The sequence below is a fragment of the Haliotis asinina genome, chromosome 12, assembly GCF_037392515.1.
Source record: "Haliotis asinina isolate JCU_RB_2024 chromosome 12, JCU_Hal_asi_v2, whole genome shotgun sequence".
Taxonomy (NCBI): Eukaryota; Metazoa; Mollusca; class Gastropoda; order Lepetellida; family Haliotidae; genus Haliotis; species Haliotis asinina.
Window position 1 is genome coordinate 6233473 of NC_090291.1, and position 12843 is coordinate 6246315.

Consider the following 12843-nt stretch of genomic DNA (forward strand, 5'->3'; position numbering starts at 1 on the left):
ACAAAAGAAAGTAACATTGTACAGTCGTATGTTATATCGTTTGTACTTTGGTCATATTGCCTTTCCACAAATCAGTATCTTAAATATGTAGTCTTGAATATTCGCTCATGGGTTATTTTCAGCTATGAACATTGGCATGAAACGTGTTCACAGCTCATCTTTATCCAGACCAGACTATAACTGAAAATTACATCCTTAAGACAAGAACCAGGGAGCGGGCACAGTGAGGTTAAACCATTGACCTATACCCCAATGAAAATGCAGTGTGCTGTTTAGAAATAGTACACAGACTATATCAATGAGAACGTCCAGCGTTTATCGTATGATATTTTGAGCAAACTTCAAATGAAATTTGAGTTTATATTTAACAAATTGCCCCCAATCAGCGAAGATAACTGAAATGTCTGTTACTCGTTGATTCCAAATCAGAACTAAGCCTCCTAACCTTACTCCAAAATGCTTCTTTTTCTAATTTAATTCCAGACCGTGTTAAGTTTTAAGTTCTTACATTCTGAGAAATATTAGTAGTATTTGCACACTCTGTTGCCATACAGACTCGTATTCACGGTCCTTTTTACCAGACACCATACGTTTATGGAACCATTTGCCATCCGAAATATTCCACTCCCAATCGGCAAAATCGGTCAGAACCAGATTACAGACCCAACAAGGAAATATTCTCTTCGATACAACTTTCGGATTAGATTTTGTCAAATACTTCGTGATCGCCTCATGCTAGGTTTAACACTCATTGTACATATACAAATAATCCGAATTGTGCATGTGGATATCCATTGGAGATTATCTGCAATTATCCTTGTCTTGCACTTGCTATTACTAATAAGAATCAGATATGTATTTCTACACTAACGGGTTTGGCCTAATGGTTCATACGTACGTACTGCTTTCAAATATATTCAAATTATTCTAAATCCTTATGTATGCAATTACTATGCACCATTTAATATACCTTGTAGACGTTTTGCTGTCATTATGCATTTCATGTCTCAGTGGAAATATTTTTCCGTACTTCGTTTGACATTAAATATTGACTATATTGCGTTATGTCTGATGGTGCGGCACTTACATATGCGGTTGGCGTGTTGTGCGAATCCATATTTATGTTACGAATATATTTCAAGAATAAAATCTGCCCGCTTTGAAAATTTTGAAAACTCACTGACTCATGTGCATATTCACCTACCAGCTGTTCCCTCACTCATACAGCATACTCACATACATACTGACTCACTTATTTACTCACCTACCCACTCATTCACTTATCTACCCACAGCCGGACTCACCAACCTTACATCCTCCCTACAACCCATTAACCTCCAACTTTCTAAACATTGCATATTGTCAAATATGGTTTTGCCTCTAGGTTATAATAAATATAATTGAGTATTGTTTTCGGTGTATTTGCATATTTTCTTCAGAAATGGCAAAATACGTTCTTGCAACAGATTAGGGTGCATGGGGGTCAAGGTCCCCAAGTTTTATTGGGTATATTTGTGAATTTTTATTTTCCCTTCTTCATTCAGATCAATTTAAGATGTATACGTTATTATATATTTAGTTTTAGGAGGTTTTGGTGGATTTTAGCAATTCATTTAAGCATGGGAACATCAACCTCTCATGTTGTCAGTTGTTCATACGTCATCACTGTCACTACTAAGATCAGGAGACTGTCACATTATTAGGTAGAGTTGTAAATATAGAAACATCTGTACAGTAGTAGTTCTCAATGACTCTGACATCATGTACACTATACATTAAACAACAACAGAAAGTATACAGTATTATACCAAACGTGAAAGGAACTTCAATGGGCTATTTGATTTGACAGCTAATATGCACAATTTCATTTCATACAAAGTCGAAAGTACTTGTTCTGACCCTGACAGATGCGTGATATCATTGTCTGAACCTTTGCACAAAACAACATGGCTCCCTTTCCCAACAACATATTATCAAATGCTGAATCGATAGTAAGTGTGAGCTTCAATACACGCCAAAACACGTCGACGCATGGACGACATAATGCAACGGATGACGTTAGGTGTGATCCGTTGCCATTCCCGTCGGAGACATTGTTCCAGTAGCTGAGTGTCGACAGGAGTCGCTGGTAGCCTTCTAATTTGTAGATCCATGTATATGTAGTCCCATAAGTGTTCTATCAGATTCGTGTCGGTAGAACATGCTGGTCACAGCAAAACAACGATGTTAGCCTTATCCAGAAAGCAGTTGGTCAGTGTTGCTGAATGAAGCCCTGCATTATGTTCTTGTAGACAATGTTGTTGTTGGATAACTGGTAATATAACATGGTGACAATTGTACTTGTGACATAATAGCACCAAGTTTTAATATTATGATTGTTTTTTATGAAAATGCTGTTGAGGATCCATGGACATTAGGTAAGGGACATGTGATTCTTATCGGAAAAAGATAAAAGGAAAGGCATGACTTTCACCAGCATAAATTCGATGGCTATATATGAGCTACCGTGTACAGTGAGATTTATGTCCATACTTCCAAGCATCTAATCCACCAAAAGTGGATCATTTCCTTGATCATGATGATGTGCACTGTTCTTGACTATATAGATAAACTTGCTGCAAACAGGCGTCATGTAGAATCAATTAAAAATCAAACGCAACACTGCACAACACTCGACACTTTCTGCTTTATATTTCATCAATCATTTGAACATTACTTCACGGTTAAGAAACGCTATCAAATGGGACATTAATTAGCTATAATATGTTCAACTTCAGCATGGCCATGTTTTCGTGTCACTTCCAAAACGCTTTACAATTTACAAGTACCTAAGTACAAGCACTTGTCGAGTTTTGAAAATAGCATTGGCAAACACTCTTCGATACTTGTCAAATTGTTGCCAAAGCGGTATCCACTAAATTAATTATTCAGTGATCAGTTTAAAGCAGTGATGACATTTTATCTTATGTCACACATAAATATCGTTTTCCGATTGGCTGAGCGGTCTTTTGTTATTTTTAATGTAGCCCGCTGACAAGCGTTGTACATTGCTATACACCCGCTGCCACTAGCAACTCATTCGGTACTTTGTAGTAGCTACTTTTTTAACAAAACGTTCAACTGTTGTCCCTCTGAAAATTAAGAATGGGAATTATATCGCGGCGACTTTACTAAGGTAATATCTACGGGGAAAAGAACCAGCAAGATTGAGGTGTTCGGTAAGATAAACTAACATGGACGGTACCTCAACCCATGCTCTCCTCGTGACCAGTGAACAACTGATAATGTGTTCTTGAAAGGGTGAGCGTATCCTGGCCACTTGTGGCAAACATCACGAGCACATGCAAAGACAAGTCAAATGTGCCCCCCCCCCCCAAAAAAAAAAAAAAAAAAAAAAAAAAAAAAAAAGGGATCATACCTGTGAACTACATAGCAGAAAGAATATTTCCCCCGATACGTTAACTCTGGCAACAGACATTACGTACTACGCATTCTTGTAGTTCATTGCTGAACTTTGTGGTGTCCTTCACCCTGTACGGCGCCGTTCACCCAGTGGGTAAATCATCCTCTCGTCATGCTGTAGCCCCGGGTTCTATTCCCCACATTGGTACAATATGTGAACCCCAGTTTTGGTGTCCCCCGGCGTGATATTGTTTGAATATACCAATAAGATACATACTCACCCTGTACTAACAGCATGCTAAAGCTTTATGATACCTTTCATTGGGAAATAATTCATGATTCTCCAGATTGTCCTGACGGTAGCACCCCTTACAGAGACGCTTACAGGTACAGACCCGTGCAAAAGGTATTCGGACACTAGTAATTTCCATGGACTTACATGTTATATCAGTGTAGCATAAATAATTTCCATGAAGTGAGTTTAGGATGGATCTTCGTAAACTTTGACTGGCAAAATGGAAATTATCTCTGCTCTGCTCATACAATTTCAGTTCACTTTTTCGACTACTATTTCACTAATGATATCACATTTATCAACTTACGTATGGTTCCATCATGCACGCCATGTTAGAGGATGTCAGGGTATTGGCCACATGTCGCCATTCGATAAATACGCAACAGAAATTATGCGATTGTAGGTAAGATGATTCCCCACAAATGTTCAAAATTTGACGTTTGTCTTACGAAAATTGAATTCAGGAAACTTACTTATGCTACACAAAATTAACACGTAAGTCTATGGATATACTTGTTGCATGGGTCTGTAGATGCATTCTGATGTTCGTATGAAACAGATTTCTTATGCTATAAAGAAAAAAACCCACAAAATACACTGAATTTGCATAAAATGTTTATTAGTGGGCCACAATGGCCGCCCACGAACTCCCGTTATTCTGAACTCGTCAATGCACAGCGTATTGCTCAGCCTGACTTATGGCCTTTGTTGTATATCTACGACATGTCATTCCATCTTCATCTGAGTCCTGACTGCTTGAGATGGTACTTACAAAGATATTTTCATTTGAACTTATTGATATGTATTTTTGTATTTCCAGCTAACAATGAGTGACGGATATTCTCCAGATGCCACGGAAGAACAGAAGGCTGTGGCACAAGATCTCTTGGATAAGATTGTGGACAAAAATGAAAAAGATACCGTTATATACTCCCGCTACTCGGAAACAAGCGACCGGTATGATATGGTAGGTTGCCGCTGCGACAGTTGCGTGGTAGCACGTTCATGCCCAAGACACACATCCACATATTACGCACGCGACACGACACGACACGAGACACGACACGACATCGCAGCGCAGCGCACCGCACCGCACCGCACAAAAACCAAAACCAAAAACCAAACCATATAGACTCATCCAAACATTGGTTTAGACTGAGTTTTGGTCATCATTTCCTAAAAAGTTTTAAATCTTAATTTGCATCCTCTAACGGAAGTGTATGTTGCTTGTTTCATCAGGTATCAAATCAGGTGATTATTGGCATTGGATAAACGACCTCCATATATTGCACCAGTGTTGCAAATGCTCACACAGACACACACGCACACACACACATGTTAATACGTATGTACCGTTAGATTAGCACGATTATAAGAAACGGTATTTCTGGCAAAATAGCAAATTTCATTCTTATTACTGGAAGAGTATACAGCTTAACATATATATAGAAGGTTGCTATTCGCTTCAAAATTGCAATAAACATTGCTCCAGTTTTCTTATGCCATGTGCTTTTGTAATTACATAGAACAAGGTTATTGTGCACAGGTTATGGTCGTCTGCAACTACAATGGTCCTAAAGAGACGGCTGCCGTTGTTGCGGAATATTTCCCAAGGGACAGAGAAAACGTGCGTTTTTTGGATGTCGCGGCTGGCACTGGTCTCTGTGCTGTGGAGGTATATAAGATGCAATGGTCCCTGTAAACTGTCACACCCATTTTTAGGATGCACTAAAGCAGTGTAAAGAAGGTATGGAATACCATTTACTGGTAAAAAGACATCCTATTCCTTTCATATTGTACCAAGAGAAACTAGGTCACAAAATTTGATGAAAATCTAAGACCCTGTGTATAGATGATTTAATAATATGCTAAACACTACTGTATCTCTAATTTCTAATTTTCTAGAATAATACCAAAGAATATATGTCCACTAGCTCCGTAAATATGGGTTCCTGAAGATGGACGCCTTGGATGCCAGTCCGGGGATGCTGGAGGAAGCTAAAGCTAAAGGACTGTATGACCAGTACATTATTGACATTTTAGGAGAAAATACGCTTGACATTTCAACAGGTGGGTAAATCTCATAAATACAGAAACGGTTTTGTGTTATTCATTAAAACAGAGCACATACCAATATGACGACCAAGTGGATCAGGTGTTAACTTGTTACGCCGAACGAACGGGTTCGATTGCCTACATGTTCACAATGTGTGAAACCCATTTCTGGTGTCCCCACCGTCATATGGGATCATGATAAGGAGTGCCAGAGTTTGGCAATTATTCAATATCGACAACGACAGATGACAAGGTTTGGTTTGGTTTTATAGTTTAAGGGTGACGTGGGCCAATAAGAGACCTACTTGCACCAAACCAAAACCATTGAACTGATGTAATAAACCGTCATATATAATTTAAATTTATTACAATTTCACAAGCAATTGTTTAGATAAAAGAAACTATCAAAATCAATTTGGATAGATGGGTACATATATCGAGTCACCACTGTTTTGTGTTACGCATGAAAAACCTTAAGTACTCAATTTAGTTTCTGAAATATGAAATGCTCATTCATTACAAAAGCCATAGATTCAGCTGGCAAAGTGTTTAGAATGATTTGAAACCACAGAACTACGAGGGGATGTCAATAAGTTTTGAGCCTTGCATAGAAAAACACAAAATATTGGTATGAACCACATTTATTTTTCAACATAGTCCCCTTGTGAGTCAAGACACTTGTTCCATCTTTAGTGCCAGTCGCTGATGCCATCTCTGTAGAGGGCGCCATTTTGGTCCTCAGACCAAGCCTCAGTAGCAGCAATAAGCTCATTATCATCCTGAAATGTACGACCACGCAAGTGTTTCTTGAGATTTGGGAACAGATGGTAATCACTTGGTGCCAGGTCTGGAGAGTAGGGGGTATGCGGCAAGATTTCGTACCCCCATTCCTGGACAGCAGCGGCTGCAACGCGAGAGGTGTGTACTGGAGCATTGTCTTGATGTAGAAGAATACCACGTCTGATCTTACCCCGGCGCTTCTCCTTGATTGACTGTAGCACTTGGCTCAACAAGTTAGCGTAATATTCCTCATTCACTGTTCTTCCTTTTGGTAAGTAATCTACGTGGATGACGCCTTTTCTATCCCAGAAGACTGTCGCCATTACCTTCTGCACTGATCTGGAGGCTTTGAACTTTTTGTTCCTGGGAGAAGTGACATGTTTCCATTCCATGGATTCTTGTTTGCTCTCAGGATCATAGTAGTGGATCCAGGTTTCATCACAGGTTACTAGCCTAAAGTGAAAATCTTCTGAATTCTTGCTGTATCTGGTTTCCTGACAGGTGCTTGTTGTTGGGCGACCTGGACGGGGGTCATCTTCAAGACTTTCTCTACCATGCTTAAATTCATTGACCCATCGTTTGATGGTAGCAGATGAAGGGGAAGACTTCCCATGGACTGCTGACAGCTTTTCTTCAATGTTCTTCGCCGAGTTTCCTTCAAGAACTAAAAACTTAATTACTGCTCTATACTCAATGTTATTCATTTTCTCTGCCGTGAGGGGGGTCTCTTTCTGTCAATGTGAGCTGTTCAATAACTTCTGTGGGTAGGATACCAAAACTTATATATCACATCAGCTACACCCCAAGGTTCAATGTCGTACCATAGGCTGTGACACCTGGGTATGAAAAATGCCCAAGGCTCAAAACGTATTGACATCCCCACGTAAGTCTGTCTAAGCCATTCAAGAGCCCGTTTAGATTACATCCTATTTTCCAGATGACGTGACAACAGCTAGAATTGTGCTTTGCACAGACCCATATATGATATTAGTGTCCAAAACTGTTTCTAAAGAAAATGCATCATCAACCTCAAGTACAGAGACTCCTTTCACGAAGCAACCTTTACTAAGGTTAACCATAACTCCCATCCATTAACACTACACTAAGGTTACCTTAGTGACTTACGATCACCTTAATGCTTGGTGAAAGGAGGTCTGGCACTTCTGAGATTATGTCTTATGTTATCACGCCCAGTGCATGCAAAAAGATAATGCTTGATATTTTCAGGCGTTTCAAGATTGCAATGGCCACATTTACAAGAAACCGCCTTATCTATAATACTCCTGTATTCCATATTATTCTACCAACACATGTGTGACCTAGGGGAATGCAAGATGCAGTCCGTGAATGTGGTGGTTGTGTCATATTTTACACACTATTTTACAGATACATACGACGCCGTTGTCATGTGTGGATTCAGTACTGAAATACTGCAAAGATTACCTATGACAGCTTTTGAAGAACTGATAAGGATAGTCAAACCAGGTTCGTTCTTATGGTACAGTTAAACAGGCTCCTCGTACCTCATCATTTCGTCTTTAAACAGTGTATGAAATAAAGTCTACATTTCTGACGGATGGTGTAAATTTACAGCTTGCCAGCCCGATGGCCTGGCAATGTTTTAGATGTTCATACATCTGAGTAAATACACCATACCCTTGTGCCCTGTATGGTTATATCTGTTTAGAGATGGTAACATTTTGAAGTTGCCAGCCCTGATGTCTGGATGGGTTTTGACTTATTTCAAAGACTGATTTAAAACATGCTTGGGTTCCTAAGCCGTTGTCAGAATAGGTTATAGGTATATATAGGTAATATCGCACGATTTCTTTGATAGTGCATAATACCCTAATAGAAAACCCTAATAGACGTCGGACCTAGCGCTTGTTTATTTTTATACCATGGTGGTAGCGTAGTGGTTGAAACGACCGCTCACAACACCGGATACCTGGGTTCTATTCTCCACATGGGTGCAATGCATTGATAAGGTGGAATATTACTTAAACCTGCTTAAAATCATACTCACTCACTCATATACACTTTACATAATTGTTCAAGGTTCGGTTTATATTGACCTATTTTTTGTTATTGTTGACGTACAAGCGATGTCCCGCTTAAGCATTTCTTAGAAATGAAATTTCATAAAAGTAAGCGTTCATGTTTATGTCTTCTATTTGACAAACAGCCAGTGTTGCGTTTCAGAGAGCACGTTTATTGGAAGAGTATACAGCTTAACTTGTCATGGAAAGCTGATATTCTCCTCCAAATGGCAAACTCTATTGCTTCAGTTTTCTTACACTGAAGACACATATGTACTGAACTGCAAAAGAAACGCAACTCTGGCTGATTGTCAATTAGAAGACATAAACATGAACGCCTACTTATATACACTCATTCATGCTTCTGTAGGCGGCTACTTCATCAACACCGGGAGGAAGACGATGTACACCCATGACGATGGTAAAGCAGAACAACTGAAAAAACAACTTAAAACACTGGAAGCAAATGGCAAATGGAAGCGTGTGCAAATGAAACATTTCAAGAATTATTTGAAAGGGGCTGATGGCGCCGTTAGTGTCCACGTGATATGCAAAAGATATATTGCATGACGTCTCTTGTTCCTAAAATCTTAAGTACTCATCTTAATATTGCAATCCTTTAGTTCAATACCTGTTAACTATCTTGTTAGATGTTCGTTCACATTTTGAACACACCTCTATATGGACATTTTAACACTTACAATGACTCAGGTTATTATTGTTTAACATCACATAATAACACGTGTTCGGTATTGTTTGTATTAATGATATGACTGGACGTCAGTTATTATTTGTGGCTTGTATAATAGATTACACATTTATATGATATGTTTCATTGTTCTATGTCGACATAGACTAACCTAGTGTGGACTTTGTATGTCTATTTCATGGAGACATATTAATGTTTTAACTGGAAGCCTTGAGAATGAAGTTTTGCATTTAATCCAGATTAAATGTATCTTTCAGTGGTCGAAGAAACGCAACCAAGGATATTGTGCTTCGAAATGAATAAATGAAATGAATAAAAATAGGTGACTGATTTCCACATCGGGATACAGTTTTCTTGTTGACTCTTGTTTGTGGCCCTACCTTGAAATATTTGTCTTTCCATTTCACTCGCAGCAGTAAAAGTTTAACACTGATTCCGTGTGCAGTTTGAGTGTCACAATAACTATTGCCTTTGAGGATATATTCCAGTTAGTTCTTAATTATACTTCTTGTCGTGTGCCATCTGAATGGAACTAGGTCTTTTTTTCAAAACACCGGTTATCGTCCATTAATAAAGTCTTTTGGATCGGCATGGGTTGTATGTTCTTTGGAAAGGAGGTGATGGTTTCATTCCGGAAAATCGATCATAGTATTCATATGGACAATGCCGGCTTTGGATTTTCTGGACCTTGATTTTTTCAGATCATTATTCTAGAATCGCGTACACAGCAGGCACAGACAGTGGGTAGAATAATATTTCGTGAGTTATTACTCCTCGTGAGGAAGGAGCAAGTCTTGCAAAACTTCATCCTGTTACTACATGTCACTCTTATTTTGTGGCACAACAAGCCCTCATCACAGCTTATCTTGTCACACACAGAAATGTCGTTTTATGATTGGCCCAGTGCTCTTCTATTATTTTCACTGTACACCGCTTAGAAGCAAGTAACAGTTTCTATCTACCCGGCTGGGAATGCCGAACTCATTTGATACTTCGTGGTCGTAATTCTTTTTCTTGAATAACTTTGAATCATTATGTGCAGAAAAGATATGATATGATAATGATATAGCGCACATATCCACACACTAGTTCTTGCTCAAGGCGCTGGTATTTTTTCCTTGATCACCGGATGTCAATGTCAACAGCACGTCATATTTCAATCTCAACTCCCTGGGGAGTATACAACTCTTGCCGCCACTTGACGCACAGAGTTTTTTAAGGCTCTCTCATCCTAACGAGGTACCCATTCACATCTGGGTGGACTGGGACACATAGTCACAATACTTTGTCCAAGTTCACCGCACGTTGCTGTACACGCAACTAGCAATAGGTGTTTGCACGTATTCATGTGGCCACCATCTGGTCATATACCAACGGATTCGTGGGCTCTGTTAAGTGCACAGGGTTGTGTACTGTACACTAGGGGTTGTTACTACACTGAAAGAGTCAGCACACAGAGTTGACCTCGCTGGATCACTAGCGAGGCGCCTTAGCCAGCTCGCCCCTTATGTTTTGCAAATGCAAGTCAATACCATCACGTTCATGTATTGCTATATATCAGTATGCATCTCAGCGACGCTGTTGTAGTGGTATGTCTATCATATCATGCTAAACAAACGTGCACTGCATTGCATTGGGCTAGTCTGTGTTGATAGCAAGTACGTTTCTTATAAAAAGAGTATCCTTGTCACGTAATGTGCAAATTTGGCATATGATGTGTCGCCACTGCTCCCGACTGTAATGACACCGCTCAGTACATGCCACAGACATCTTTTTGGTGTCCCCGGGGACAGTAGGGAACACTAGGCGTTCGCTCGTCACGTCTAACACCAGGGTTCGATTCATCACATGGGCACAATATATGAAACCCATTTCTGGTGTACACCGGCGTGATATTATTGAAATATTGCCTTAAATGTTTTAAATCACTCATCCTGGTGTCCCCGAGAATACACTCACTCCTCTGATGTCAGTCATGTTTAGCTGCGTGCACAAAACGTCATGCCACACGTGTTGCATATTGCTTGTACGGAAAACATATTTTGTAAAGAATACCCAATTACTGTAAAAGAAGTATAGATCAGATTATAATAAAATGACGAAACAATGGTCAGTTTAAATCAAAGACAGGTTCTCGTTGCGCCGACGTCAATCTTGGCTTTTTCTGGTGAGATTTCCCAGGAACAGGAACATAAAGCGTTAGTACATGGGACAATAATCACAATTTTGCGAAAATGCGTGCAAAACACGTACCAGTGCTTTTGGTTGCATTTTGACAAATGAAACATGATGGTTGCGATCTATACAATCAGTGTTCTTCAATATTTGTACCAGACAGATGTCCTACGATCTGGAAACGCCGAAACTGTTTGACACTTACAAGATGGCGGGAGGTATCGGAACGTGCGCCAGTCAGTGCACAGAGTTGACAACATGCGTCTCTTTCGTCTTGGACCAGAATGGGACTTGTTATGATGGGACCAGTTGTAATCCTATCGTGCTACCGGAAACCGTACTATTTTATGAAATGAGCGTGTTTCATTAACGTTCCGTTATCTTTCTTAATCATATTCGAATTTTTACCTCTTGACCTTCTACAGTCTATTGTCTGATGTTTTTTCCATACTTGGACTGATACCGTATGTTCCTTGTTTCTGCTGTCACCTAAACAACGGATTTGTCACCCACCTTTAACCATCTGATGGTGATTGGTAAACACATGTTTATGTGTAGACGGAATTTTGCAGGTGAAGATACATATCTTCATCCTTTTACCTTCTGAATAAACACATCTTTTCCGATTTCTTGCTGATCATGTGCTTTAGGAGGATATTTCTTTCTTATATGTGTATTGTGCTCGTTCGTTATTACCGCTTATTGCTAAGAGTTGTCAAGTGAGTATGTTTCTGAAAATATCATTCCAAACACCAGGATTTGACTTCAAGGTAAGCACCGATGTAGAGAATCGAACTGGGTCAATGGTGCGACGTGCGAACGCCACCACTGAGAGTGTACTTTCCAACCACTGTCATTTACAAAAATCATGGTACACTGATGACCCAACTGTTTGATAGGCATTATAGAATTTGGTGGGTCTTTGATAAAACATACGACTTCATGGAGAACACCTCGTTTATCGCACCGTTCAAGTGTTGAGAAGCATATTATATACATATATAAGAATAGTATGTTGTGACAAATATGGACCAGAACCACCGATATCCCCGTTGACGCATTTTCCACCAAGGTCAAATTCCAAGTGCATACTTTTCTTTACCCTGGCTGTTTTCGATGCACAGCATATCAGACCCGTGAAGGTCCCGGGGTAGAATAGACATTCAGCAACCTATGTTTGCCATAAAAGGTGAATGTAATGAATGTAAACAGTTTTATGCCGGTTCGACCAATAGTTCAGCACTGTCACGTCGGGGAACACCGGCCTTCACACGTTGTACCCATGTGGGGAATCGAACCCAGGTCTTCGGTGTGACGTACAAATGCAGGCAAGAACGAGACATAGCTGGTATTTAACAGGAAGGTAGCTTGGTATTGGCATTCATGCT

The 12843-nt window shown here is 39.7% G+C and overlaps 1 protein-coding gene across 1 annotated transcript; it reads left to right on the forward strand.

Moving 5' to 3' along the window:
- Nucleotides 1-4514: 4514 nt before the first annotated feature.
- On the forward strand, nt 4515-9141 carry LOC137258697 (methyltransferase-like protein 27). The gene is made up of 5 exons (XM_067796390.1): nt 4515-4664; nt 5244-5372; nt 5632-5767; nt 7919-8017; nt 8942-9141. The coding sequence occupies exons 1-5, from the start codon at nt 4524-4526 to the stop codon at nt 9139-9141; spliced, it is 705 nt and encodes a 234-aa protein (XP_067652491.1). The 5' UTR covers nt 4515-4523.
- The last annotated feature ends 3702 nt before the right edge of the window (nt 9142-12843 follow it).